This window comes from Myotis davidii, unplaced genomic scaffold (genome assembly GCF_000327345.1).
Source record: "Myotis davidii unplaced genomic scaffold, ASM32734v1 scaffold363, whole genome shotgun sequence".
Lineage (NCBI taxonomy): Eukaryota > Metazoa > Chordata > Mammalia > Chiroptera > Vespertilionidae > Myotis > Myotis davidii.
In genome coordinates, this window is record NW_006294069.1 from 3,190,817 (window position 1) to 3,218,309 (window position 27,493).

At 52.7% G+C, this 27,493-nt stretch overlaps 1 protein-coding gene and 1 long non-coding RNA gene across 7 annotated transcripts in view; both read right to left on the reverse strand.

The window, feature by feature from the left end:
- Positions 1-10,442, reverse strand: part of LOC107183812 — a 12,071-nt gene extending 1,629 nt beyond the window's left edge. Inside the window, exons 1-2 of the long non-coding RNA XR_001514610.1 lie at positions 9,659-10,442; positions 2,711-2,718 (exon numbers count right to left, since the gene is read on the reverse strand). This is a non-coding gene — a long non-coding RNA (uncharacterized LOC107183812). The remainder of the gene's footprint in view (positions 1-2,710; positions 2,719-9,658) is intronic.
- Positions 10,443-10,603: 161 nt separating this feature from the next.
- The window catches only part of SLC43A2 (solute carrier family 43 (amino acid system L transporter), member 2), a 43,517-nt gene continuing 26,627 nt past the window's right edge, over positions 10,604-27,493 (reverse strand). For 3 of the 6 annotated variants that reach the window (XM_006768089.2, XM_015566784.1, XM_015566782.1), the window contains exons 6-15: positions 22,972-23,064; positions 21,478-21,611; positions 21,192-21,394; positions 20,545-20,691; positions 18,589-18,600; positions 17,861-17,999; positions 16,395-16,524; positions 14,436-14,509; positions 13,097-13,220; positions 12,437-12,598 (exon numbers count right to left, since the gene is read on the reverse strand). In XM_006768089.2, the coding sequence (XP_006768152.1) occupies positions 12,437-12,598; positions 13,097-13,220; positions 14,436-14,509; positions 16,395-16,524; positions 17,861-17,999; positions 18,589-18,600; positions 20,545-20,691; positions 21,192-21,394; positions 21,478-21,611; positions 22,972-23,064 (1,218 nt within the window). Of the gene's footprint in view, positions 12,599-13,096; positions 13,221-14,435; positions 14,510-16,394; positions 16,525-17,860; positions 18,000-18,588; positions 18,601-20,544; positions 20,692-21,191; positions 21,395-21,477; positions 21,612-22,971; positions 23,065-27,493 lie in introns of all 6 variants that reach the window. The other 3 variants (XM_015566785.1, XM_006768090.2, XM_015566783.1) reach the window with 2 other exon arrangements.

The window sequence follows — 27,493 nt, forward strand, 5'->3', positions numbered from 1 at the left end:
TCACGCGGGGGCGGGGCCTCCTCGCCCTGTCGCCTCCTGCCTTAAAAGGGCCGCCGCGTCGGCGAGCACCGTAGACTCCGGGCGCGCACAGGACCCCGCCGCTAGGCGGAGCCGACGTCGGGGGTGTAGGGCAGGGTCTTAGGTGTGACAGTTCCGCAGCCGGAGCAGATGCACCTGTATGCTTGGGCAGTGGGTGGGTTGAGATCTAGGAAAGGGTTGTGTCAAAAAAAAAAAAAAATTAGCAATAGCCAGGACATGCAAGTGCTCTTCTAAGTGCTTGACTCTGACAGCGGTTCTCAACCTGTGGGTCGCGACCCCTTTGGCGGCCCAACGACCCTTTCACAGGGGTCGCCTAAGACCATCCTGCCTATCAGATATTTACGTTACGATCCATAACAGTAGCAACATTACAGTTATGAAGTAGCAACGAAAATAATTTTATGAAAAAAAAATAATTTTATGGTTGGGTCACAACATGAGGAACTGTATTTAAAGGGCCAGAAGGTTGAGAACCACTGCCAGGACAACACCACCAAAATGGTACTATTATTGTCCTGGTTTACAGGTGAGCAGGAGGCAGAGGTTCAGAGACTTGTTCAAGTCCAAAGCTAGCATGTGATGGGGCTGAGCTTTTCACCCAGAAGTTTTAGTGCAGCCCTGGCTGGTTTGGCTCAGTGGACAGAGCGTTGGCCTGCGGACTGAAGGGTCCCAGGTTCGATTCCAGTCAAGGGCACATGCCTGGGTTGTGGGTTCGATCCCCAGTGTGGATGTGCAGGAGGCAGCCAATCAATGATTCTCTCTCATCACTGATGTTTCTATCTCTCCCTTTCCCTTCATCTCTGAAACCAATAAAAAAAAATTTTTTTTTAAGTTTTAGTGTTATGTCATTCATCCAGTTAGTATTTGCTAGGTGCCTGCTGTGTACCAAAACCTGTGCTTTTGTTGAGAAAGTGAACACGGTAAAGTTCATCTAGCCCTTGGGGAACTCAGGGACAGGGTGTGTGGGGTGGGGTGGTGGGTAGCTTGATGGGTGGAGGAGAAGGAGCCAGGCAGTTAGAATGAAAAGGGGCTGTGAGAAGTGAAACGCGGGCTTGTTGGGATTACACCAGGAGATGTAGTCAACAGGCATCCTGGAAGAAGAGCTTCTACGCTGAGATCTGTAGGGGGCTGGGAGGGGAGGTGTTTACAGAGTGAATACAAAGGTACATTTGGGTGCCTGAAAGAAGTGACTGGGGCATGAAGTTGGGGGGCTGAGGAGCGGTAGCAGGGGTGGGTTGGGGCCAGATGATGTAATTCCTGGTAGGTGATGATAAGGTGTTTGGAGTCCATCCGAAGGGCACAGGTGGGCACTTACAGGTTTTAAGCAGGATTGGTGCCCAAAGGCTCACTCTGACGGCTGGGTGGAAAGTTGGGGGAGGGGGCCAGGGCAGAGGCAGGGCGGCCAGTGAGGAGGCTTCTTCAGAAATCCAGGCAAAGATGGGCTAAGAAAGACAGTGGTGGGAAGGAAGGGGAAAGGGGAAGTGGACTCAGCAGTAACTCCGGAAGTAAAATGAGCAAGGTTTTTGACGAATTGGCTGAGAGGGTAAAAGGAAGGAGGTTTCAGGCCTGGGAGCGTAAGTGGACTGCCTTTAGGAGAACACAGGAAAGGCAGATTTGCACAGGAGAAAGCAATGACTCCAGTGTTGAATTTAAGGAGCACGCTGGTGATGGTTAGTGGATGGCCCAAGATATGAACTTGGGAAGGGAGGCTGGAGCAGATGGCTATGTAGCTGCTAAACCACGACTGGTGTCCCAGGACAGCCCTGAGTATTGCACACATTGGCCACTCATTCATTGAATCCTAGAGAGATCTAAGTCCAGGTCCTGTGAAGACGGCCAAGAGAGGAGATACTATGACTCAAAGTCCAAGATTCAGTGAGTGTCCTAGAGCCTGGTCCTCTGGTCCTCCCCACTCCCCCCGCCTCCGGTGCCCGCCCCAATAATATCAATGAATAATAACAATTGCTATGGGCTGGCTCTCTCCAGGAAGTAACTAAACCCCGCCATCTGGGACCTTGTAGTCTAGCTGGGAAAGCTACAGTTACTCATTCACTGAGTCAATATTGACTGAGCACCTGGCCCTGCCCTGATCTGTTTCCTAGGCACTCCGGATACAGGGGTGACCAAGAAAAATGACACCCTCCTCTTGTTCAGTGGGGGAAGCAGAAGATAAATAAATACAGAATTAGCTTCAAGTGATAAATGTCAAAAAGAGGCTGAACAGGGTGACCATGGGCCGTGGCAGGCAGCATCAGGTGGCCAGGGAAGGCTCTCAGAGGAGGTGATGTTTAGACAGAGACCGGAATGACTAGAGGAATTATTGCTACTCTGGCTCGTAGTTAGTAAGAGTTGAGCCAAGAGAGTTTAGAAGGCTGTGCTAGGCACTGGGGGAAACAACACGCAAAACAACAATCAAAATACCTGAGAGCCAGCCTCTGCTCTGGAGGCCCTCCTGGAGTGTGGGCCCTGCACTTGCAGAAAACTAGCGAGTGTCTCGAGGCAGCTTGCAATAAAGGGGCATGTGTGTGACCCAAAGGACAGTGCTGGGGAGGGGCCTCCTGGCCTGGAGAGGAGTAGGGAGCATCCAGGACCAGGGGGATTTGAGCCAGATTTGGCTAGAAAGGGGGACTGGCATTTTCAGAGGGGAACTAGGGTATGCAAAGGCATAGACGCAGGATTCTAGAGGAGGGAATCTGGGGGCTGGGGAGGCCAGAGAGGAGCCTCTGATTAGAGCAGCAAGTTTCAACCTTATTTCATCTCACGGCACACATAAACTAATTACTTAAGCTCTGTGGCAACCAAAAAAAATAGTGTATTAAAAAATAGGTATAATCTTGATTCACTCATATTGGGTGGCTTGGTTTATTTGACAATGTAAGGGGAAAGGGGTCAGCAGCCCTAACTAAGTAGCCAGGTATGGCATGTTCTTAAAATTGTTGCAGCACGCTAGCTGAAAATCGCTGGGTTAGCCCAGCCGGTGTGGCTCAGTGGTTGAACCAAAAAAAAAATAGTGTATTAAAAAATAGGTATAATCTTGATTCACTCATATTGGGTGGCTTGGTTTATTTGACAATGTAAGGGGAAAGGGGTCAGCAGCCCTAACTAAGTAGCCAGGTATGGCATGTTCTTAAAATTGTTGCAGCACGCTAGCTGAAAATCGCTGGGTTAGCCCAGCCGGTGTGGCTCAGTGGTTGAGCGCTAACCTATGAACCAGGAGGTCATGGTTTGATTCCAGTCAGGGCACATGCCGCAAGTTTTAGTCTTGATCCCCAGTAGGGACTACGTAGGAGGCAGCCAATCAATGATTCTTGCTCATCATTGATATTCCTATCTATCTCTCCCTCTCCCTTCCTCTCTGAGATCAATATGAAAGAAAACCGCTGGGTTAGAACATGAGAGGGTCACATGGTTATTTCAGAGAGGAAGGAAGAAGGAGAGAGAGAGAGATAGAAACATCAATGATGAGAGAGAATCACCGATTGGCTGCCTCCCGCACGCCCCCCACTGGTGACTGAGCCCGCATCCCCGGCATGTGCCCCTGACCGGAACCGAACCTGGGACCCTTCAGTCTGCAGGCTGACGCTCTATCCACTGAGCCAGCCCGGCTAGGGCTAGGGTTGTTTTTTTTTAAAAAGATAAGTTTAGTGTCTTAACAAGGTCAGATATTTTTCACATTTTATTTATTTACTGACGCTCTATCCACCGAGCCAACCCGGCTAGGGCTAGGGTTATTTTTTTAAAAAAGATAAGTTCAGTGTCTTAAAAAGGTCAGATATTTTTCACATTTTATTTATTTACTCATTCATTCATTTATAATTCTCATCCGAGGGTATGTTTATTGATTTGAGAGAGAGGAAGGGAGAGAGAGAAACATCTATGTGAGAGACACCTTGACCGGTTGCCTCCCGTACCAGTGCAGACTGGGGATTGAACCTGCAATGCGAAACCTAGGTATGTGCCCTGACCAGGAATCAAACCTACAACCTTTTTGGTATATAGGACAATGCTCCAACCAGCCAAGCCACTGGCCGGGGCTCACATTTTATTTTCAGTTGTTCTGTTTCTTACATCTCTTAACTCGAGCAAGCTTTGCGTTACCCCTTATACTGTATACAGGGACCACAGCACTCTACAACTGTTCCCCACCGTGAGCCAACAGCCCCACTGTGGGAACAGAGTCCCTGGTACCTGATGCCCTGGAGTCCCCAGTTTACCACTTGCCACCTGTGTGACCTTGTGCAAGTTACTGAACCTCTCTGTGCCTAAGCTGCTTCATTTGTAAAATGCCTGCTTTGAGACAATGTGTGGAAGGTAATTTTGTGCAGCTCATGGCACTTTTCCATATTATTATTGTTGGGGGCAGGGGTGTGGTGAAGAAGGAGGGATGGACATTGCTGCCCCTACGCTACTTCTACTTGCTCCAGGCTTAAAAGGGGAGAAAGATGTTAATCTCCAGTGTCACAATGATCTTTCTGTCTCTCATGTCTCCCTTTCTTTGTCTCCTTCCCTCTCCGTTGTACTTCTCTATCTTCTCTCCATCTCTCTAGCTCCCTCTCTACCTCTCCTCACTAGCTCTCTCTGTCTTTCTCTCTCCTATCAGTTTATCTTGCCTCTCTGTCTTTCTGTGTCTGCTTTTCTGTATCTCTCTGTCTTGCATCTCTCTCGTTCTCTCTCCTCTCTGCCCCTTTGCATTTCTCTGTCTCTATCCGCTTCCTGTCTTTCCCCACCCGTCATCAGTCTTTGTCTCTCTACTCTGGGTAAAGCGTCTTCAGCCTATGTTTCTTTCATCTTCTCTTGGCGGCTGTCTCCTTTCCCCCTATCTGCCTGCTCTGTTCTGTCTTGGTCTCTCTCTCTCCCCTTTTCTCTTGCCTTTGTCTCGGTGTCTGTACATCTCACCGTTCCCACCCCCGGATGGTTTCTCCTGGCTGCCTGGCCCTCATTACCGCCGTGGTCACGGACACGCCTGTAACCCATCTCTGGGTATCTCGGGGAGACCGTGTTTCACTGTTTCCATCTTCTGCTCTGTCCCTTCCTGGCTGCTGAGAGCATTTTCTTCTCCCAGCTTCTGTCTCAGCCTCTTCTCGTTTTATTTCTGTCTCTTCTTTTTTTAAATTTCACCCTCCAAATATTTACTGAGCAACTGTTCCAGGCCAGGCACCATTTGAGGCACTGGCAGTATCACAGTGACCGAGGCAGAGCACGGGCCAGCTCCCAGGGAGCGTTTGTCCTCGTGGGGACGAGCACCACACACGCAAACACGTGACGCTGGCTGCCTGGCTCGTCCCACTGGGCAGAGGAGTGTGTTGGCCAGGCCCAGCCAGAGGCAGGGACTCAAGCCCATGAGGGCGAGCTGGCTCTGCCGTGAGCTTTGCCTGACAATTCCGTGTCCCTCGATAGGGACTGTGGGCCACTCTAGAAGCCAGACTCAGTAACATTCAGTATGCACCAGGCTGGGGGAGACACAGCCCAGGTAGGGCCATATCTACTGAAAGACAGCGGTGCTTTGGGTGCCCAGAGGAGGTGAGGAGCCACGTGACCTCTGTTGCTCTCTCTGCCTCTGACAGTGTTTGGCCAGCATAGGGTTAAAAGCTATTTGAACAGCGTGATATTTTTAAAAAGATTTTTGCTCAGCTGGTGTGGCTCAGTGGTTGAGTGTCAACCTGTGAACCAGGAGGTCATGGTTCTACTCTGGTCAGGGCCCATGCCCAGGTTGTGGGCTTGATCCCCAGTGGGGGGCGTGCAGGAGGCAGCTGATCCACGATTCTCATCATTGATGTTCCTATCTCTCTCTCCCTCTCCTGTCCTCTCTCTGAAATCAATAAAAACATATTAAAGATATTTTTTAAGCCAACACTTGAAAATGGGGGTATTTTATATAAAATTCAGAATTTCCAGCTTCTTAAAAAAAAACAACAACAACAACCCAGAAGATCTGGCAACACTGGGCTCATTCCCACACAGCCATACCTGGTTGAAGCTGTGTCAAGGCTGCCCCCTGAGAAGGGGTGCGACTCCCTGCCCCCACAGTCCCACCAATTCCTCGTGCGTCCCTGGCACAGAGGTCAAGGTCTAGCTGCCCCCTGTAGCAGCACAGAACTCATGCTGGCTCTAGAGAAATATTTCTTTGTGCCGTCTCCATCAAACACGGGAAAATGAAAGGAAATAACAAAGGAAGTGGCAGAGCCCCAGCTTTTGAGTTTACAGTCCTGACAAGTAGGGCATCCATCCAGCATCTCTCTGCCCTGGCTACCGTGCAGGGGGCCACTGCTCACCCCTTCCCCAGCTGGCCCCTCCTCTGGGCCTTAAGCCCCTTCTACCCAAGCAGGGTCAGGGGCCAGGCCTCTGACAATCAGGCTACCCCTACCCTCCCTGGTGGTGGGGCTCTCCCTGGGGCTTCTCTGGGAGGTCCCCAGTTGCTTTCTCCCTCCTGCTAACACCGACCAGGGTCCTGGTGGGAGGTGGCCAGCTTGGTGGGAATTCTGTAGGAGCAGCAGCCATGTCCACGACCACTGCCTTAGGACAAAAGAAAAGGGGCAAGGATGCGCTCCCTCCCCTAGAACCAGAATTCACCAGCAGCCCCCGTCTTCCCACCCAAGAAGCCCCCTACTTATTCCTCCCCCACCTCTTCAAAGGGCAGTGCAGAGGCCAAACCAGCAAAGCTGGGTCTTGGTGGATGTAGCACAAAGGGGGGGCGGGGGGCACAGAGCACGTTTCGGGTAAGTTCCGGGGAATCTGAGCAAGAGACGGGGGCAAGGGAATGTGTGGCTTCGAGAGAAAGAGACCCAGGAACTGAGAGGAAGCAGCTCTTGTTGTTCTCATCATACATTTATTGAGTGCTTACTGTGTGCCAGGAAGTAAGCCAGGCGCTAGAAACAGCAAAGGGGCTAGAAACAGCTACCAGATCACCAGTAACACTGTGCGGACCCTGGTTAACACAGGGAACAGAGGAACCCTCCAGGCACAGCCTCGGGGCCTGGCTGGGTCCTTGGATGGGGCCTGCCTGGGTCTTTCCAGCAACAGAAAGGGAGGCAAGACCCTCTCCCTCCTCCCCATCCAGGTAGAGAGGCACACAGACAAGCCCCTGCACACTCCTCTGAAACACATTCATACCTAACATGTGAGCGTGCGCATGCGCACACACACACACACACACACACACATGCAGGCACAGCCAGGCAGTTTTACAAGGAGGTGGCATGGAGGTGCTATCTACGTGCGGTGATCTGAGCGCCCCAACATAAATCGGTCAGCGTGCCTGCATATTTACCATTGAGAGATTACCTTGAGAAGCTTTTTGGCCAAGTCTCTTACCAAAAATGTGAAAAACACAAAAGTAAACGGGACTTCTTAAGGCTTTTTGCTTAAAGAGGGCTTCTGAGAGGGGCAGGGGCAGCGGAAACAGACCCCACTTCCTGTCTTGGCTACAAGTCTGTCCTGGCCAGAGCTGCCCAAAGTAGGTGTCCTATTAACCTGGTGGGGGTAGAGGAGTGGGGGTGCCCTCATTTCCTGTGCTCGCTGCACTCTTCCAGGGTCATACAAATACTGCTGCCCCTCGTTAGGAGCCTATGAGGTGCTAGGTACACCACTGTGCGAACGCTTTATGTCGTGTTCACCGAGCACGTGAAGGTATTATCTCCACTTTACAGAGAAGGAAACCAAAGCTCAAGACTAGCCTAGGGTCACGGATGTCGTGTGGTGGGGCATCTAGCCTCTGCTCATCCCCTCGGCATGGGGAGATGGAGTCTCACTCTGGGAAGGGAGGGGGCGGGGGCTGCCAAGGGTCCCAGTGACTGACTTCAGAGCCGGGGACATGCTGCCTGGAGACCAAGGAACACAGGTGGCAGCTCCACGCTGGCGGGCCACCCCATGGGGACGCTGCTTCTCCTTCATGGCATTCGGGCAGCTCCATCCTCACTCCAGGGGTGGGGTGAGTTAGGACATAGGAGCAAATGGGCTCACAGAGCCTGTCTGCTCACCCTGCTCCCCAACCCCAGGGAGGTTATGAAAAACCAACCCCCTGACTTTGGGGGTCCTGGGCTCCTCCTCCTCCTCATAATCCCACAAACTATTTTTTGGGGAAATGGGCTGTCACCCTTGAATTGGGCCCCTGGTAATTGGAACAGATAGGGCGCCTCACTGCCCCAAGAGCCCATGACAACTTCTCATATTACCCTCCAGAGGGCGCTATTGCCGAAACAGCCCCCAAGCTCAATCCTGTTGAGACTTTTCAGAGCTTCCTGGCAGAGCCCCTCACCCTAGGGTGCCCGCAGCTGACCCTCCTCTCATCACAGCCCGACCCCACCTCCCATCACCCACTCCAGCTGCATATCTGCTCAAATTCTGCTCCCAAGCTGATATGCAAGTACGCTGAAAACTTCACTGAGCTGAATGCTTCTGCTGCTGTCTGAGGCGGTCCTGCACGTGTACCCTGATTACTGGATGTCCCCCCCCCCATTTTCAGGTCCCTTGGGGTCCAGGGCAGTGTGAGGCCCTCACAAACTGCAAAGCCCGGGGCCAGGACGAGGAGAGGTCTTAGCAGAGGTTGTTTGGAGCAGGTTGACACTGGATACAAGAAGGGAAAGGAGATGGAGCAAGCGAGGAGGTCTTAGCGGAGGTTGTTTGGAGCAGGTTGATTGATACTGGATACAAAAGAAGAGAAGAGATGGAGCAAAACAGAAAGGCGCCTGCAACCCTGTGGCCTTCAGGAGGGTGGGGAGCCTCCCCAGCACGGTCCAGGCAGCAGGAGCTGCTGACAGGCCACGAGGTCAGGGGGAGGCCAACAAAGGAACAGCTTGACCCGAGTCTAAGGGGACTGGAGAGGAGCGGGGTTCCTGACAATCCTTCCGAGACTGGGCCCGCCCCTTCCTCACTCTGATGGAAGCCACTGGCCTGGCATCACTTCCTGCTCCTCCTCACCAGGAACTTGAGGACAAAGGGAAGATGGAGAGCCATGGCCACTTGGTGCTCCCTGCCTTTGATCAGCCCGTGGTCCTTTTCTCAGTCCAGGGCACTCCTATCAAGGAGAAGAGACCTTCACTTCAGGCTTGGGGCAACCAGAGAATTGCTCCCTCAAGAACCCATGTGCCTCCAGGGCCAAGGTGACTCTGCTGAGTAGAAGTCATCCCACACTCAGAGGACTCTCTCGACTCTAATAAGTGGGGCCTGGGTTTGCCTCTCAGCTCCCAAAGCCTGGTGGCCCTGAGGCTATGCTCCAAGAGGAATGTCCTGGCCTAGCAGGCTTTCAGCAAACCGCGGCTCGAGAGCCACATGCAGCTCTTTGGCCCCTTGAGTGTGGCTCTTCCACAAAATACCACGTGCGGGCGCGCACATACAGTGCGATTGAAACTTCGTGGTTCATGCGCAGAAGTCGGTTTTCGGCCTGGGCGAAACAAGTATACAAGACGAGTGTGGATGGGAGAGTTGGAAGGGGTGGACCTCAGCGAACGTACCTCAATCAGATTGAGGACGTCTTTAGCAAAGGCCAGCTTAGGAGGACCCTAATTAAGTTAATAACAATGTACCTACCTATATAGTTTAAATTTAAAAAATTGGCTCTCAAAAGAAATTTTAATCATTGTACTGTTGATATTTGGCTCTGTTGACTAATGAGTTTGCCGACCACTGTGATCACCCATCACTCCTGTACAGTCAGAGTAGAATGACTGGCGGATTCGGGTGCAGTTGGTGGCCGACCCATCTGGTACCCTGCTCCCATTTCATACCTCCAATCCCTATGTACTGTTGGAGCTACACGGATTTGCACCCTGAACTCATTTGTCAATGCCTCCTTCTTCCCGTAAAGTGCCCATACCCTGCGGGTGGGTGGGAGAGAGGCAGCAGCCCTTACTTTGGGTGCTCCGGGGACAGCACAGGTCTTGTCTGTAACCTCATGTTTTCCCAGCTGGAGGGGCTCCTGCTAATCCATATTTCCCCAAACTGTACTCCTCTGTCAGTGGATCTCAAACTTTGGGGAGGCACCAGAATCACCAGGTGGGGCTTAGCAAAATCTAGGCTCCAGAGTCCCTCTACGTCAAAGGCAAGACCTACAGTTTATATGTTCAACAAACACCAAGGAGCTCCATCGGGCCACACATGGAGGACGGCTCTCGGACTGTTAAAGCCACGCCTCCCCGCACAGCGTACCACCCTCCCTCTTGGAGGGCCAGAGTCCATGAGCATTCCAGAGTGCTGCAAGTGCTTGCTGCAAAGAAACGTGCCTGACTTGAACTCAGCATTCCCCAAATTTGACTACAAAGCTTTTAAAAAAATTTAGCATAACCATTAAACCTCACATAATTAGTGTTCTGAGGAAAGTTTTGGGAAATGTTGATCTTGTTCTCTTTTTTAAAAACATATGCTTAAAAAATGTATTTACTGATTTGAGAGAGAGAAGGAGGTACAGTTGGGGGTAGGAGTATCAATTTGTTGTTCCAGCCATCCATGCACTCATTGGTTGATTCTTGTATGTGCCCTGACCAGGGATTGAACCCCCAACCTTGGTGTATCGGGATGATGCTTTACCCAACTGAGCTGCCCGGCCAGGGTTTAAAATGTTTTAAACAAATGTTTTGTAATTGTATTTATTGGGGTGACATTGGTTCATAAAATTGTGTAGGTTTCAGGTGTACAGTTCTGTAATACGTCATCTGTGTGTTCACTACTCCAAGTTATAAACAAACATTTTTGGTTTTGTTAATATTTGAGCGGACTGAAGCCTACGAAGGCGTGTTCAAGATGCTCAACTGTTGACACAGACCTCGGATTTGGGCCTGATCTGCCCCTTCCTGTTCTGTCCATTCCCCCCACCGTGTTCTGCCTCTGTCTCTGCGTCTGAGGCTCTCCTGGGACTCAACTCGGGAGGAGCCCTCAGGACAGCTGGCCGGTGACAGGAGAGCTGAGCAGGGGACCAAAGGGGCCAGGATTAGGCTGTGTGGCTGGGAGAAGCAGCAGAGGAGGGGTCGTCCCCTTCGAAGATACCTGCACGAGTCCAGGTGGGGGTGGGGGGTCTTTTCCCAGCCCTCCCCCTCCCAAGCTGGCAATCGTCCAGAGAGATTGTGAGCAACTGGGTACGACTGGGGCTGGTCAGTGGCAGCAAAGCTTGCCTTGCCTCCTCCAGCTCAAAACAGGCATGTGTAGCCCTTAACTGATGTGCTAGCAGGGACAACCCTAACAGGAGGAAAACTGATTTTATTGCTTTATAAAAAGGAGTCTGATAAAACAACAAACAAAAACTAGAAACCTAAAAGTCCACCCAGCCCTCTCTGTGCTCCCAGGAAGTCCCAGACACATTTCTGGGGCAAGTCCTGGTGGGTGGATTGCTAAGTCAGGCCCGCCTGGCAGAGGAAGGGAGGCCTCCCCTGTAAACAGCTCAGGGCCCTGGGGGAGTCTGCCAGCAGGGGGCGCGGTGGCTCCACAGCCGCCCACAAACTCCCAGATGAGCCAGGCTGGCTCCTGGGCGGCTCTGGGAGAATAACAGCAGATACCCAGAGCCCACACCCTACCACCATCCCACATGCCCTCTCACACACAGCACATGTACACACCTACACATACACAAACACCCAGGCCCCTCACTACCTGCCTCCCCACCGGGCCTGGCCCTCCGGTCTATCAGCCACAGCCTCACTTCCACCCCCACAACAATAGCTGTGTGTTGGTGCCCCTTTAATTCCCTTCAGGTCACAGACTGGATGACAGGCAGCAGCACAAACTTGCTCTCCACTTAGATCCCGAGGTCCTTTGTCCCTGGTTCCTGAGCCCAGCGTGGCCCCTCATCCCTTCCCAGGCTTTCAGCCAGGGGGACTCCTCCACAGGCCTCACACGGGAGGGAGGACAGGCCACGGCCTGGCCACAGGGGCTGGAATCACAAAGGAGTTAGCACCAACAACAGGAAGCGGGTCCTTCCTTCCTCAGGCAGCCTCAGACCTGGGTGGAGATGAGGGGCCGGCGAGGGGGGTGCAGACAGCGCAGGCCTTTGTCCTCAGGCAGGCGCGGTGGGCGGGCATGCAGCCGAGAGGCAGGTGGTAGGCAGTGAGTGGCAGGTCCCTCTGCTTTGGCAAGAGGCAGAATCCAGATGCTGGAGGGAGAGCCTGACTGTCAGGGGTCCTCCTGGCTCCTCCTGCAGGTACCAGGGAGCCTCAAGGCTCCAGGGCCCCTCAAAGGTGGCAGAGCAAAGCCCAGGGCAGCCCTCTTCCAGCAGCAGGAAAACCCCACGCTCAGGCCCTCCCCTGTCCTGCCACAGCAGAGCTCCAAGGCAGGACCAGGGCCCGGGAGGGCGCACGGGCTCTGGCACGGTGGAGGAGAGGCTCCAGGGGCGCGTGGTCCTCTGGGGTGGGGAGGAGGACACTGGTGAGTCACTGAAGCAAGGGCAGGAGGCCACAGTTCTGAGGTGCGGGCACTACACGAAAGCCTCCTGGTTGGAGGAGCCGTTGAGCTTGAGGAAAAGCTTGTCATCTTCCCTCTTCTGCTGCAGCTGCCTCTCCAGCTGGCGCCGGTAGCAGATGAGGTAGAGGGGGAGGCAGAACCCCAGCAGGCTCATGACCAGCAGCCCCACGTTCACCTGGGGCGGCAGGGATGAAAGTTGCCGTCACGTGGGGCAGGGGACCAGGTGGGGGCTGTGGTCTTTTGCAGAGTCCAATTCGGGAACCCTTCCTCACACTCAGGTTTGGGAAAGGGGAGAAAGTCACAGGACAGGAGGGGAAAAACAAACTGGAATGTTCAACAGGCTGGAGGGCCACATTCCAGCACCAGAATTCCCTCCGGGCCTGCCCTCTGCCTCCCCCCACCCCCAGCCCTGACCTCAGACCTACTCATCTGAATCTCCAGGGGGTGGGGCAGGGACAGCAACCAGACTCTCTTTATCTCGAAATCAGGTCCAGAAAGGGCGCTTTTCTCCTCCGCCCAGCCGCCAGTCACAGGGGACTCTGATTCGATCTTAACCAAAGTTCCCAAACTTCTTGTCTTTGGGGCTCTGGAAGCCCCCGAGCAATGCCTCTCAGCTCCCACCCAGCAGAGGAGGGCAGATGCCTGTAACCCACTGCCCCCTGGCCCTTCTTACCCACAGAGGGTCTCCTTGGAGGGGACCCATCATGGCCAGAAACAGGGGCTGCTGCAGGAGAGCGAAGAGTGCACTGACCAGAGACTGCAGTCCTGTGAGGCTGCCGAACTGGGTGGAGGGGTACCTGCAGGGCAACAGACAACCTGTCACCGGAAAGTCCGCTCCCAGGCTTTCCAAATGCTCCGGGCCTCAGCCTGGCCCCAGGTGCGCTGGTGCCAGACAAGAGGCAGGAACAGCGTCCGAGAACAGCGGGCACCTGCCTGCAGATTCCTTTCTGCTGAGCAGTTGTGCCAAGCGAAATTCTCTTTTGCACCAACCTAAGGCCCCAGACTCTAGGGAGGACCCCACCCTGCCCAGGTGTGCCCTGGGCCTGTGGGTGCCTGGCTGAGCTGAGTGGAAAGTGTGGTGCCAGCGGGAGCTTGGGAAACAGGCCCAGGGAGCAGGATGGAGGCTGGGCTGGCTCTGCTGTGCCCTCATCCCGAGGAGCATTGTGTAATCACGGAAACGCGGCATCAGAGCTTTCAGCGACTGCCTCAGACCCTGCCAGGGCAGCCGCAGCTTCCTCCAGGCCTGGGTGGGTGGGGGACATGCAGACCTGGTATGACCCCCGTGCAATGCTGTTGGGAGGGGGAGAGAGTTCTAGCAAGATCTTAGAAAACATCAGGCTTTGGGGCCCCAGAGGTGAGAAGGGGCTCCGAGTGGGGAACAATCAGATCTTCGGTCAGAGAGAGACAGTGGATGGTGTGTAGGTTCCAATTTTTGAAACTAGCCCCGGCCCAAGGCGGAAGGACGCTGTGGCTCCTGATGTATGGGTGGCCTCTTGGAGAAGAGGCAGGTTTCACTGCAGCCACACCCTGAGAAGGCCGTGGGTAGAGGCAGGCCCTGTGAGATTCTGGGTGAGAACTGTCTGGTATGTTCTGGGCTCAGTTATCCATGTCCCTGCTCCTGCTGAGGGTCATTTGAACGTCAACATTGAGCTTGGGGCAGTCGGAACCCACCCCTGGCCTTCCCATGAGCAACCAGAGGCAGCCAAAACTCGGTGGAGCAGTGGCCCCTGAGGCACCATGAGCTGCACAGAGGAACTGACTGGCTGAGAACTGACTTCGTGTTAAATGCCAAGGCTTGTGGGCATCCAACTGTCTGCCCACTGACCCACCTCCCGCCAGGTCTGGCCTTCCCCTGACACACCCAACAAAACCCTGGTACCTGTCCCTGATGCAAGAAAATGAACCCTGAAAGGGTAGGCTGCCCCCCTCAGGACCTTAGTCCCACCACAAACCTCCCATAAGTCACTCCCTCACCCTTTGTCACCAGGCCACCCACAGGTCCCAGGACTTACACGGCGGCGTACAGGCCCCCAATGGAAGAGTGGATGAATCCACGCACAATTGTGTGCAGGATGAAGGAGAGGATCTGAGGGAGGGAGAACAGAGAGTGAGCAGAAGACCGTGTGGGCCCTCACCTTGTGCCCCTGCCCCAGTTCCTGGGGCCCTGAGCAATGGGGGCACTGGCACCTAGAGTCAGCTCATACCAGCTCTGAGGGCCAATTCCTGAATTTCCAGGAATTCTTCAAGGCAGTTGTTAAACACAGTCATTATGGAAACTGACATTTTATAAACTTACAATTAAACAAATTATATTAAAAACAAAGGTAATGAATACTCAAAACGTATCACTTCCCAACTATTTTACTATGTGTTACTATGATCTATGTTCGAAAGGTTTTTGTATGGTGGAAGGAAATAGCACACGATGGTGGGTTACTGTGATTCTCTTTCCAACTCCACAACTGGTGATATCATATTGATTGAAAAATCAGCCACGATGACAGCAGTTACACCAAGGAAACTGGCAAATGCTAAAAGTCAGGGCTCCCCCCACCCCGCCACGGCCCCACCAAGAGTGTGTTGTGAAATAAGTCTCAGTAGCACTAAGCAGGAGGTCACGAGTCACGATTGGATCTCCTGCTACTGCTGACCAAGGACTGTGCCGAGGTCTCCCTGCCTGGTCACTCAGGCCCTAGCATGCCCAGGAGAGCTCTGCTGTGTCAGAGGCGGCTGCTGGCAGGCTTTGCGAGTTCTGAGAAGCCCCTGCTGATGATGTAGAGGTACAAGATTTGTCCACTTGGCCACCAGGACCCTGTGTTTGCTCTTCAGACAAAGCCCTGCCCTCCTCCCCAGCAGCCAGGACCTGTCTCTGGAATGTGGGCGGTGGAGGGGGCAGGGGCTGCTCTGCTGAAAGAGGGCTGTGTCCGAATGTGCAGGCACATACTCGGGCGGGCTCCCCCTTTCCACTTCAACTGCCTTGTTGCTTTTTCATAACTTCTCTTTCAACAAGAACTCAAAAAAAAAAAAAATGAAGTCCCCCACTCAGCACTGCCCCTCAGCTGGACAAGGTGGTCAGGGTCTGTCAGTGTTGCAGAGAGGGCAGCCACCAGGAGGCCGAAGGGCGCCAGGGAGGGAACAACACTCCCACCTGGAACTGGTGCAAGTTTCCAATGGTTTCCTCTGATCTGCACTCACCGGTGTCGGCACAGTCACGCGACAGTACCCATGGGTGGTGCACACCTGGTATTCAATGTTCCTCAACACGTGGCCACTTGTAAAAAGGAAGGGACTCTTGCTTTCATCTTGGACCTGGCTCAAGATAACATCCGACCTCGGGCTACACCCACCTGGGAGCAATGCCATCACTCAAGTCCCTTCAAAGTTCATAATCTTGGGGGTTGGGGCCAGTACACTTTCATGGACCTAAGGGTAGAGTCAGACGGGTGGTAATCTCTGCCAAATGTTAGGTTTCAAAAGCATCAGAAATCTGTGGAATGAAATTAAGCTTTTGAACCCAGATGCCAATCTTTTTCCACTCTCTACAACGTCTAGACCTTGTGGGCACTCTTGTATCTGACCGACAGATGTTCCCATGACACCAGATTAGTCAGGCCTCTTTGGACCTCAGATTTCAGCTGTTTGAGCAACTCAAACGAAGTAGCCACACAACTACCCAGCACAGTTCTGGAAAATGGTGGTGTATTTGTGGTTTGCAGATGCACAAAAGACCAAGAGGAATGATACACCTTCATAGAGAAGAGTCGTTTGTGAAAGGCAACACCCGTGTCAGCTCAGTCCTAGCATTGAGCACAAGCCTGGCGGGTAAGAGGCTCTTGGTATCAACAGCAGGAGGCTGGTTGGTTGGTTGGTTGGTTGAATTAAATGAATGAAAAGCCACCATTCTCTTTGTTCCCTTATAGTCTCGCACTTATTAGTCTCGTTGTACCTTATCTCCCTGTCCCTACACCCACCTGTAGAGGCAGGTTGGGAATGAGACACGTCACCCCAAAGCCCACAAGCAGCACGTTTGTGAAGGCAAAGGCCCGCATGGCGTTGGTGACCTTCTGGATCTGCCGGTCCCTCGTCTTCTTCTTCTCGCCTCTGCAGAGACACAGCACACACTGGAGGAGGGTGACAGGCTCCCTGGAGGAGGGTGAGCTCCCCACAAGGCAGGCCCCAGGAGTCACAGCTTGCAGACAACTCCGGACTCAGAGACCACCCACACTAGGGACACTCCCACTGTACCCTCTTGACTGAGCGCTGAGCATGAATCTCAGGGGACAGGTCAGATATAAAAAGGTGTTATATCAACACACTGCACGGCTTTAGTGAGGACTGAGCTCAGATGACGAGGAGGGAAGGAGCAGAGGGTGCCCAAGTTAGGACGAGGCAAAGCCTCGCTTCATTATTGGCTTCAACTTCACCCAAATCCTGCGGGGGGCTGATGACAAAGCAGGTAACAAATCAAATAAGGGAGTGAGTGAATTTCCCCTTGGGTGAGCAGGAGGTAGTGAAATAGAAACAAATATGCAGCAGATGGAACCGGAATGGGCACAAAGAACCTCTTGGCGGTAGGACCTGACCTAGATAACAAAGCGTTCTCTATAATTACTTCCTGTGGACTCACTAGTACTGGTTCTAGTCTCACCACCCACAGATGCCCATGGACAACTGTGTAACTCCAAGAACGCATGCCAAGTGCTGGGGGATGTGTATGGAGTCTCAGGCCCACCGCTTCCTCACTGTGCGACCTCAGACAAGTTATTCACACTCCTAGCTTCAGTTCCCGCATCTGTAAAACGGGTTTCACACCAGGACACACCTCATCGAGGTGCTTGAGGCTTAACTGAGATTGTGCATCAAGTGCTTGGCACAGGGCCTGATACAATAAACAATAGCTTATTATACTAAGGTGGAGTCACAGAAGACAGCACTTAACTCATCCTCTGATCTTGGAGCCCAACCCTTGCGTAAAGTAGGGCTCCGGTGCCTTGTTTAAGGCTCATGATCATGAACAAGTCTATTAACACTATTACAGTTACGGCGACTTACTACTCTCGCCATGGAGCGAGCCTTGTTGGCAAGGCAGCACTGATTTAAGGTCATTCGCCCATTGTGCTTCTCATGCTAAGCATCGCAGTGTGGTCCTAGAAGCAGAATGGTGTGACTGCACACTCACCTTCCTCTCATGTCTCCTCTTCTCTTATCTAACCCAGCGCTCCCCACACTGCAGCCTACCGTAAAGAAGCCACAGGCCTGACTGTGCTGAGCTGAGTAAGCCAGTGTCTTAATGCCCTTGGGAGAGTAGCCGCGGGCACCTCTCTCGCCTCTCCTGCTTGCTTTAACGCCCCCACACACACCTGTCCTTGCCTAACATCTGACTTGGGGGGCTTCTTTCTCTGGGGCTGAGAGCCAGGCACAGGTCCTGCCTACGCACTGGTTGGCGTCTTTCTCCTCAGGCTCCTCAGTGGCATCTTCACATTCCTTCATCCTCCAGTCCATGATGTAGCCAATGATGGGGGCCGTGAGCAGGCAGAGCAGCTGGAGCACACCGAAAATGGAGGTATAGAGGCTAACTGGGGAGGAAGAAGGCTGCGTCATGGGGGGCTCCTGACAGAGGTCGGGCGCAGGCACCGGACCAAATCTGAGACCCCACAGATCATCCCCAGATGCCCTCGTGTCACTGTGGATCTTGAGGGGAGCCGAGACCTTAACCTCTGAGATCAGAGCTGGCACAAGGGTAGGCACCCTATTCTCTTCTCCAAATCCCTGCTTGCTTCCCAGAGACAGCTAGTGAAATCCAGTGTGTCACAATGGCTTCCCCAGGCGCTCCAGGAAGTCTCTGACGTGGGAACCACAAAATGACCAAAGCCTGGGCCGGAGGCTTGTGTAAAACTGGCCATTACTTCTCTGCCTTAGACACAGACCAGGAAGGCGTCACTCACAGGGGATCCGATGTGAGGGCTTACATCCTCAAAGAGCTTAAAATCAAGATGGGATTTGGTGGGGGAGGGGGCAAATGGAAACTGGAAGTTGGCTACCCCACCCCACCCACAGCTCTGCCCGCGAGGGATGTCTGGAATTCAAGGCAATGCACCTCTCCATTGACCAGAGGCTGGCTGGGAGGGGACGTTGCAATGCTCCCCGACAGTCCCCCCTGCTTACCAGCGGCCATCACTGCATCAAGAAAGCAAAGTGAAAAGGCAGAAAGGAGCAAAGTTAGCAGCCGAAATCTCGAAGGTTGTTACAGGGAAATGGTTGTTATACGGAGGCTGGCTAACTCTGGGCCCGGCATACATGTCATTTCCCACCTAGACCTGACTCTCAGAGCACCCATGGGTGGCTGAGCTGGAGCCAGGCTTCTAGGAGAGGAGGCGGGAGGGGGTCAGCGAGGGCGCCTGCTGACCTTTTACTGTTTGCTGGGGCCTCAGTCATGTGCAGCTGGAGCCCAGTTGCAGGTGGGGGAGGCGGGGGGAGGGGGTGGCTGGTGAATCAGGCCTGTGGCTTCCCGAGGACCATGATGGGGAAGTAGTGTGGGTGCAAAAGACTGGGCAGAACTCACTGTGGTGTGGCCCTTTGGGAACACTGCTTTGTCACAGTTGTGCTCCGAGGGCAAGAGAAGTCAAACAATGCATCCCAACCCCCAGCAAAGCATCCGACACCACGGGTCCCCCCCAGACAGCCAGAGCTGGTCTCCTGTTCCCCCAGCGGCTCCCTGACCCTGAAGCCACCCCCCTGGGCACAGTCCGGGCTGTGGGTGTCATGCACAACAGCTCACAGGAGCAGGATGGGGAAAACCAATGCCCTGTCAGCTGCAGATAGAATTTCCTGGCTCAACTTCCTCTACTTCTTGAAACTGACTTTTTGAATGTGGGAAACAGTTGGAAAAGAATTCCTCTTGAGCAGCAAAGTATTTCTCGGAGACTTGACTCAGCAGCAGGCAGATTTGCCTTCTAAGGGCCACTGGGGACCCTGCTCTGTACACGCTGGGGTCTCCACCGCCCTGGGCCTGAGAGTTTTACAGAGAGGGTGTTGAGACATAACAGATCAGCTTTCCCTGAAGTTCAGTCCACAGATTTTAACGAGTGTTACATAATGAAACCGCTCCTGTGGTAGGAATCTGGGGGAACGTTACTGGACTCAACAAAGCTAAATCAGTCATTTTTTCCTGTAAAAAACAGGGCCTTTCCTATGTCAGCATTCATCATGACATTGTGCAAGGGCACGTGACTGCTTCTCCACGGATGCCCATGTGCACAGTGGAAGCAGTGTTATCGGGTGCCTTCGTCATCTTTCCCATTGTGCAGGCTGGGTTTCTCGTCCCTTTTACAAACTGTATTTGTGTTTGATTCCTTACAATCCCTAGGGAAAAACAATTAAACTAACAAAAAGTTGCACACCCATGATGTTGCCAATAAAAAAGCATTTACCAAATGTGTTTGTCCTGCTCAGGGATGACTAAAGCTGACTCAGCTCAGCCCTGAGGAGGTACTGACTTTCTTTGTAGCACCAAAACCTCTAATCCGCTAAGGACCTTCTGTGCTGTTTTGGGAAAGGAGTGTGTGGGTTATCGGTTTTGTTTACCAGCCCGAGCAAGTCTGGACTGGAGCACACATGTGAGGAAGCTCCACTGGCCCAGCTGCCAGCCCAGGGCGCTGATCCCATCGCGGGCCCCAGTGCCCCAGGCTCCAGCCGAGCCGCCCTGAGCCCCACTTGCCACCCCAACACGTGCTCCACACCCCAACACTGCGGTTTCCCAGGGGATTCTTGGCATTGGGTTGGCTTGGCTGACTTTCATCAGGTTCTCAGGTACTCAGTTCCCAGTAATGTTTTCATTCACAGACACGTCAACCAGCTCCTCAGGCGATGAAAACATACACCTCACTCCCCAGATACACAGTTATTCTAGTCCTCCCCCCTCCCTCCTAAACCGGGAATCTCTAATGGGACTGCGGTGAAATGGCTCTGACCAGCAAGGGGTCACTCGGGCGCTGTCATTTCCCGGCCCAGCCTAATCCCGTCCAGCTGGCCGGGCAGTGGGCTCAACCTCAGGTGGCAGGAGTGACCACCAGTTGGGGGGCCCTCTTACGGGGCTGTGCACCGAGGTCCAGGACCACCTACCTTTGTCCTGGTCCCCGCTGACCAGGAACTTGAGGATGCTGTTCATGGCGCCCATGTAGAAGATGAGCCGCAGCTGCGTGACGCACATGGTGACCAGGCTGAGCAGCAGGATGGGGCTGAATATGCTTTGCATGAAGGAGGGGGCCGCTGTGGGGAGAAGGCCACAGGGGCTCAGGGATAACCGGGGCCCAGATATCCGTGGCCCACAGCCCACCTGTCATTCAGGGGCCCCGTGTGGGGAGGGGAGGCCGATTTGCTGACCAAATCATTCCAGGCTGGATGCGAGGATGGGCCGGTGAGGCTAAAGGTGGGGGAACTAGAGTGGGGTCACCTAGCTGTGTAAAGCAAGCTCTACTCTCTGAGTAGATGAATGAAATGAAGTAGTGACTGGTATTTGCTCATCCGTACGCCAGGGTGGATGGTGCTGCCTGCTCTTTTAGGGTGAAGTGGGAATTAAGTGAGATGAGACCCACAAAGTCCTCAGCCGGTGCTGGGCCTCTGGGGCCAAGGCTTCCAGATCCGGACTGGCCGCCCCTTCCTGGGCCGGGGGTATGGGTGTGAGTGTGAGTGCGGGTGTGGGAGTGAGTGCGGGTGCCCTGCCAACGTGTCAGGAAGGGGCTCAGGAAGGCGAGGGCCCCGGCGGGTACCTGCGGCATCTGGCTTGCACTTCACCTCCAGGTCGACGGTGGACAGGCAGAGCTTGTGGCCCTCCTGCAGTGCTGCCTGCTCCTTGTTGCTCCGCATGGAGCTGCCCACGCTGAGGCGGCGCCCCACTGTGGTCACCTGCTTGTAGAACTGCTTCCCTGTGATCTTGTGGTCAAAGCCCAGCCAACTGAACTTGATCTTCACCCTGGAGGCCACAGGAAGTGTCTGTCAGTGCCGCCCAGGGCCATCACTGGGGTGGGGCTGGGGACAGACAGCACATCGACTTACGAGTAGTCCATGTCCTCTGGCCCTGGGAAGGGCTCCAGAGGCCAGTTAAAGAAGCAGTTGAGGAAAACCAGCCCGGAGCAGCCGGCCCAGACCATGAGGATGATGACGAAGGAGACACCAAAGTCGTAGATGACCTGAAAGGCACAACGGGGCATGGGCAGGGGCAGGGGCAGAGTTAGCACAGGAAGCCAGGTGGGTAGAGGGCAGGATCATCTGTGCCGAGCTGCGTGAGGGGCACAGCCCAGTCAACCTGGGTGACTGACTGGTCATCAGGTACTGCATCCTAAGTACCCCAACTCACCCTGGCATGTCATTAACCCCCCGTGCCTCCACCTGGGACCAGGTGTCACTTCCTAGGAGAGGCCTTCCCTGACACCCCTCCCCCCCATCACTGTCATGTCACCGGCTCTCAGTGAGCAGCCCTGGCTGAAAATACTGATGTCTCAATTCCTTTCCTCGTCCACTGTTAGTTTAGCCCCTGAGAACAGGGGCCTGTTAGCCTTGTCCACAGGTGTTTCTCCAGCACCTTGAAGGGTACACATGACAGTTGTGAAAAATACCCAAGGAATGAACAGGTGGCTGTCTCACTTTCCTCCTCTGAGAAGTGGGTGCAAGACTGGCACGTGTCCTTATGGTTGTGGTGGGGGTCAGGCAGGTGTGACCCTCATAGAGTGGCAGGGGGAAGCCTGCTGAGCACAGCATGTTAGCTGTAACTGTCATGACTGCAAGTTATTTCAGGACCAGAGTCTCCAGAGTCCTGGCAGAGGCTGCCAGCTCCCCTGGGCAGGGACCAGCAGCAGCTCAGCACGGAGACGGGAGGACGAGGCGCATGCAGGCTTCTCTGCACTCGGGAGTGAGACTCCCTAAAAGCCACAGGATGCCTGGCCCAAGGCTCTCCATGCACTTTGATTCCCAGGAGACCAGTCCACACCTGTGACCGCTCCTCACTGCTGGCCCCACGCACCAAGGACAGGGGATTTTACTGGGTGCTGGTGCCAGAGCAGGGAGAAGCCCCTTCGGAAGCCCTGGTAGGAGCGACAGGATCTGGAGTAGGAACTGGGGCTGATGGACTGGGAGGCGTCGGCTTCATCCTGACCCTGTGTGACTCCCATGGGCTCACAGTCCTGCCTGGGAGGGAAACAGCTGAACCAACTTGGCCAGAGCAGCGCGCTGGCTAATGGCGAGTAACAGCCCAACAACAACAGGCCTGGGGGTGGGGAGACTGGAGCTGGACTCAGGGTCGGGGACAAACTCACCCTGGCCCAGCAACGCAAAGGCAGCCTGCGGTAACTTTCCACCCCCAGGCCCAGTGCGTCTCTTTTCTGCCGCCCATGGTGCCCAGGTGCATCCTCCCGGTGTGGGTGGTGGGGAGGGGCCAGCCTCCCGCACCAAGGATTTCCCTCTTCAGAGCGGGCTGGGGAGCCATGAGAGAAGCCTCTGTTCAGACACTAGCACAAAATAAGTGTGCTGGAAACCAGCTGGCCACACCCTCACCTTGATTCCTGGGAAGGTGACTGCTGAGGAGGCGTAGGATCCAATCATCAAGGCAATAAACGTGGACCGAAGGTCACCAAACATGTTGGGCAGCTGTAAGACAAGAGGCAAGGGCAACTTCAGCTGAGAGAGGGGCAAAGGATGGGTGAAGGAGGGCAAGAGAGGATCAAGGCTCACGAGGCACTTTTTCTTATCTGCTCTCCTCCCTTAATTCACAGGTAATTACTGGGAATGGAAAGTTTTTCCTTCCTGGCCTGAGGCTGATAAGGGCAGAGGAGGAGTGCAATGCAGAATTCGGACCCCACATGTAAGGAGAGAGCTGTTGGACTTCCTGGCTGGCAACTGTCCCTCCTCTTTGCTGCCACAGGCCAGGGGCCTTCTTGTCTTTACAGGATGACACGGAGATGCAAGCGAGCCAAGCTGGGAGACAGGCATCCCTCAAAGGGAGCAAGTCAGTTAAAAATAAGAATCTATTTGGGGACAAGAGTGTCATTTTTATAAATAAAAATATCAGCGTCCCAGAAGGACCAGATGTCAGCAAAAGCTGCTTTCAGTCTGAGAGAGTAGATTTCTGCAAGGTGTCAATCAAAATTCTACAGTTCCCTCAGCGCTGACAAGGGCACCGGCCTGGGATTTCCGCTTCTGAATTTCTAAGGGCAAGGAGGGCTTTCCCTTTCCACGGCCCCAGAAATCATCACCTGAGAAGGTCGGTGGCTAAACATGCTCAGGCTCTCCTCCCAGTGAGGCCACTCTTGCATCGCACATAAGTTTATTCTGGGCTCATGTGACATAACTTCAAAGCTAGAACCCTCGGCGATTCCACACAAATCCAGGCATGATAAAATAGAGTAATGCAGTCACGGATTCAGACCTGAGGCAAAGCACACATCCTCCACCCCCCACTCCAAAACAGCCCGTCACTGCTTCTCTCTGGGACCTCGAGGAGGTTCCACCCACACCCACAGCGGCCTGGCACTGAGGACCCCTCTCTGGAAGCTATGCCAGCCTGTTTCATACTATATATTATATTCCCCTCCCCCATTTGTCTGCAATCATTTGGGGGTTTTAGTAAACGTGATGGCTTGCAAGCTAATCCACTGTTGCTGAACACAAGCAGTTTGAACTTGGCCTCATCATTTCTGCCATGTTGCCCACAATTACAATGAATAGGGCATATACCAAATCATCATGCTTTACACTAATACAATGCTATATGTAACTATGTCTCAATAAAACAGGAAAAAAAGCAAGTAAGGGACATCAATCTAAAGTAAAAACTTTGTGCTTCATGTCTATTATGATCCTATTCCTAACCTGAAGTTCTGTTGAAAAATGTTAATACAGATCTGGTTTCTTAGATAGACCATTATAAGGACAATAGCATTTTTTAAAATAAGTTTTTTTTTTTTTTTTATTGATTTCAGCGAGGAAGGGAGAAGGAGAGAGAGACAGAAACATCAATGATGGGAGAGAATCATTGATTGGCTGCCTTATGCATGCCCCACACTGGTTGTGGGATTGAGCCCACAACCCCGGCATGTGCCCTGACCAGGAATCAAACCGTGACCTCCTGGTTCATAGGTCTGCACGCTCAACCACTGAGCCACGCCAGTTGGGCTGAAAATAAGTTTTAAATAAATTCTGATGTTGGAGAAAAAAATGAAATCTAAAAACTAAGAACTTTTGTGTTTTAAAGGACACCATCAAGAAGGTGAAAAAACAATGCACAGAAAATTTTTACAAATCGCGTATCTGACAAGGGACTTGTATCTAGAAAATATAAAGAACTCCTACAACTCAATCATAAAAAGATAAATAACCTATTTTTTTAAAATATATATATATTTTATTGATTTTTTACAGAGAGGAAGGGAGAGAGATAGAGTTAGAAACATCGATGAGAGAGGAACATTGATCAGCTGCCTCCTGCACATCTCCTACTGGGGATGTGCCCGCAACCCAGGTACATGCCCTTGACCGGAATCGAACCTGGGACCTTTCAGTCCGCAAGCCGACGCTCTATCCACTGAGCCAAACCGGTTTTGGCAAATAACCTATTTTTAAAATGGACAAAAGATCTGAATAGACATTTCTCCAAAAAATATACAAATAGATAATAAGCTCATGAAGATACACTCAATGTCATCAATCATAGGGGAAACAGGAATCCGAACCACAACGAGATACCAATTCATGCCTCTAGTGTAGCTGCAATAAAAAGAAATTAGCTAATAACAATTGTTGTGAAGGTCCAGAGGAGCCGGAGCCCTCACACTACTGGAGGAAATGTAGACTGGTGCGGCCACTCTGGAAAATAGTTTGGCAGTACCTCCAACAGTTAAACAGAGTTATCACATGACCCGGTCGTTTCACTCCTAGGTAGACATCCCAGAGAAATTAAACAATAGCCACACAGAAACTTGCACAGGAATGCTTAGAGCAGCCTTATTCATAATATCCCAAAAGTGGAAACAATCTCAATGTCCATCAATGAATGAATGGGTAAACAAAATGTGGTATATCCACACAAGAGCATATTAGCCAGCCATAAAAAGAAATGAAGTACTGACTCATAGTACATCATGGATGAACCTTACAAAAACGTATGTGGTGAAAAGAAACCAGTCACAAAAGAGCACATGTTGTATGATTGCATTTATATGGAATGTCCAGGCGAGGCAAATCCCTAGAGACAGAGAATAGATCGGTGGTTGCCTAGGGCTGGCGTAGAGGAAGCTGGGAGGAATGCTAATGGGTACCGGGTTTCCATTTGGGGCAATATAGTTAATTATGCTGATAACTACACAACTGTGAATACAATAAAAACCAGTGAATTGTATACCTGAGGTGAATTACACAATGGTATATGAATTATGTCTCTATCACTGTTAAAAAACACACACGTGAATAGGGAATTCAAATGTTTCCGATCCCAGGATTAAAAAGGAACACGAGCCCTGGCAGGTGTGGTGCTCAGTTGGTTGGGCGTCGTCCTTTGCACAGGAAGGTTGCTGGTTCGATGCCCAGTCCGGGTCGTGCCCAGGTTGGGGACTTGATTCCCCTGTAGGGAGAGTGCAGGAGGCAGCCGGTCGATGTTCCTCTTTCACATCAATGTTTCTCTTTCTCTCTCTCCCTCTCCCTTCCTCTCTCTCTAAAAATCACTAAAAAGTCTTAAAAAAAAAAAAAAAGGAACATGAATAAGTCTATAGCATATGACATGAGGCCAACCAGGCTATCCAGGCCCCCAGAGATCCCAGCACACAAAGAGCTCTGCTTCCCGCCCCACGTAGAGTGGATCCCCTGTCCACTCAGCTTCTCAGCGAGGGTCAGAGAACAGGGGCAGGTGGAAATCCCCCAACAGGAGACAGAGGAAATCGACGTGCTCGTGAGTGCCTAGGCACACCCAGGGGAGCACTATGGCACCCGATCTGACTGTGCACACATGCCCCCCAGGTATGCTGTGACTCAGAGGACATGCCTCAGTTCCTGGGCGCACATAGTTTGGCTTCTCCATGCTGGCTACTCCAGCCAGGCAGCGTGGAGGGGAGGCATCCGGGGCCATATCAGCCCCAGGGAGAATCCAAAGACTAGTTCTGCGTGTCCGGAAGGGGGGAACTCTTCCTACCTGGAATGCCACTCCAATCAGGGCAGGCAAAGGAAGAAAAGGACCCAAGAGGGCTCAGAATCCACCAGAAGAGCAAATGGAGGGCACGAGCCTGGCGTAGCAAAGGCCACTTGGTGCAGTCAGGCCAGGGGGGCACTGTTGTTGGTGCAGTCCCCCTCACGCACAAAGCTCAACCTTTTCAACAGGCTACAGGATACTCCAGGGAAGCAGGCAGCTAGCCCCTTCCCTTTGTCCTTAAGCTCCAGCGTGCCCTAACCCTAACCCAGGCTACAGGCCAACAGAACAACAGGGGTTTGGGGCCAATATGCAACTCTGATCTGATCTTCTGGAGTCTTCTCCCCACAACTAGATCCAGGACAGGGAAGACAGAGAGCTGGGAGAAGAGCTGCCTTCCCATCTGCCCCGGGTGAGCCCCCCCCCCCCCCCCACTGCCTGCCCCTGGTGAGACTCCCACCCTCATGTCTGGACAAGGGCAGTAGCCTTCCAGCTGCCTTCCTCGCTGCCCTGCTTCTCCCAGCCTAGGACATTCTCAGCAACACCAAGAAAATTCTTCTCCCCAACATGTTATTTTGGTCAGCAGGGTCATTACCAGGGGAGCATAGAGCCTCAGGGCAAACCATACCACTCAGTGTTCCCAGCATCAACACCCTGTATTTTAAATTATGGTTCTTTTTCCTGGTTAGAAGAGCAATGCATGTCTACTGTAAAACATTTGAAACGAAGTATACATAAAGGATCAAATAAAAAAACACCCTGATACAACCATGTGACCATCTCGATATATTTCCCTTTAACTTTTTTCCTATAAATACCTGTAACTTTATAACAAAATTGGGATCATATGCTAAATATTGTTTTATAAACTTTTTCTTTTTTGCTATATTATAAATGTTTCCT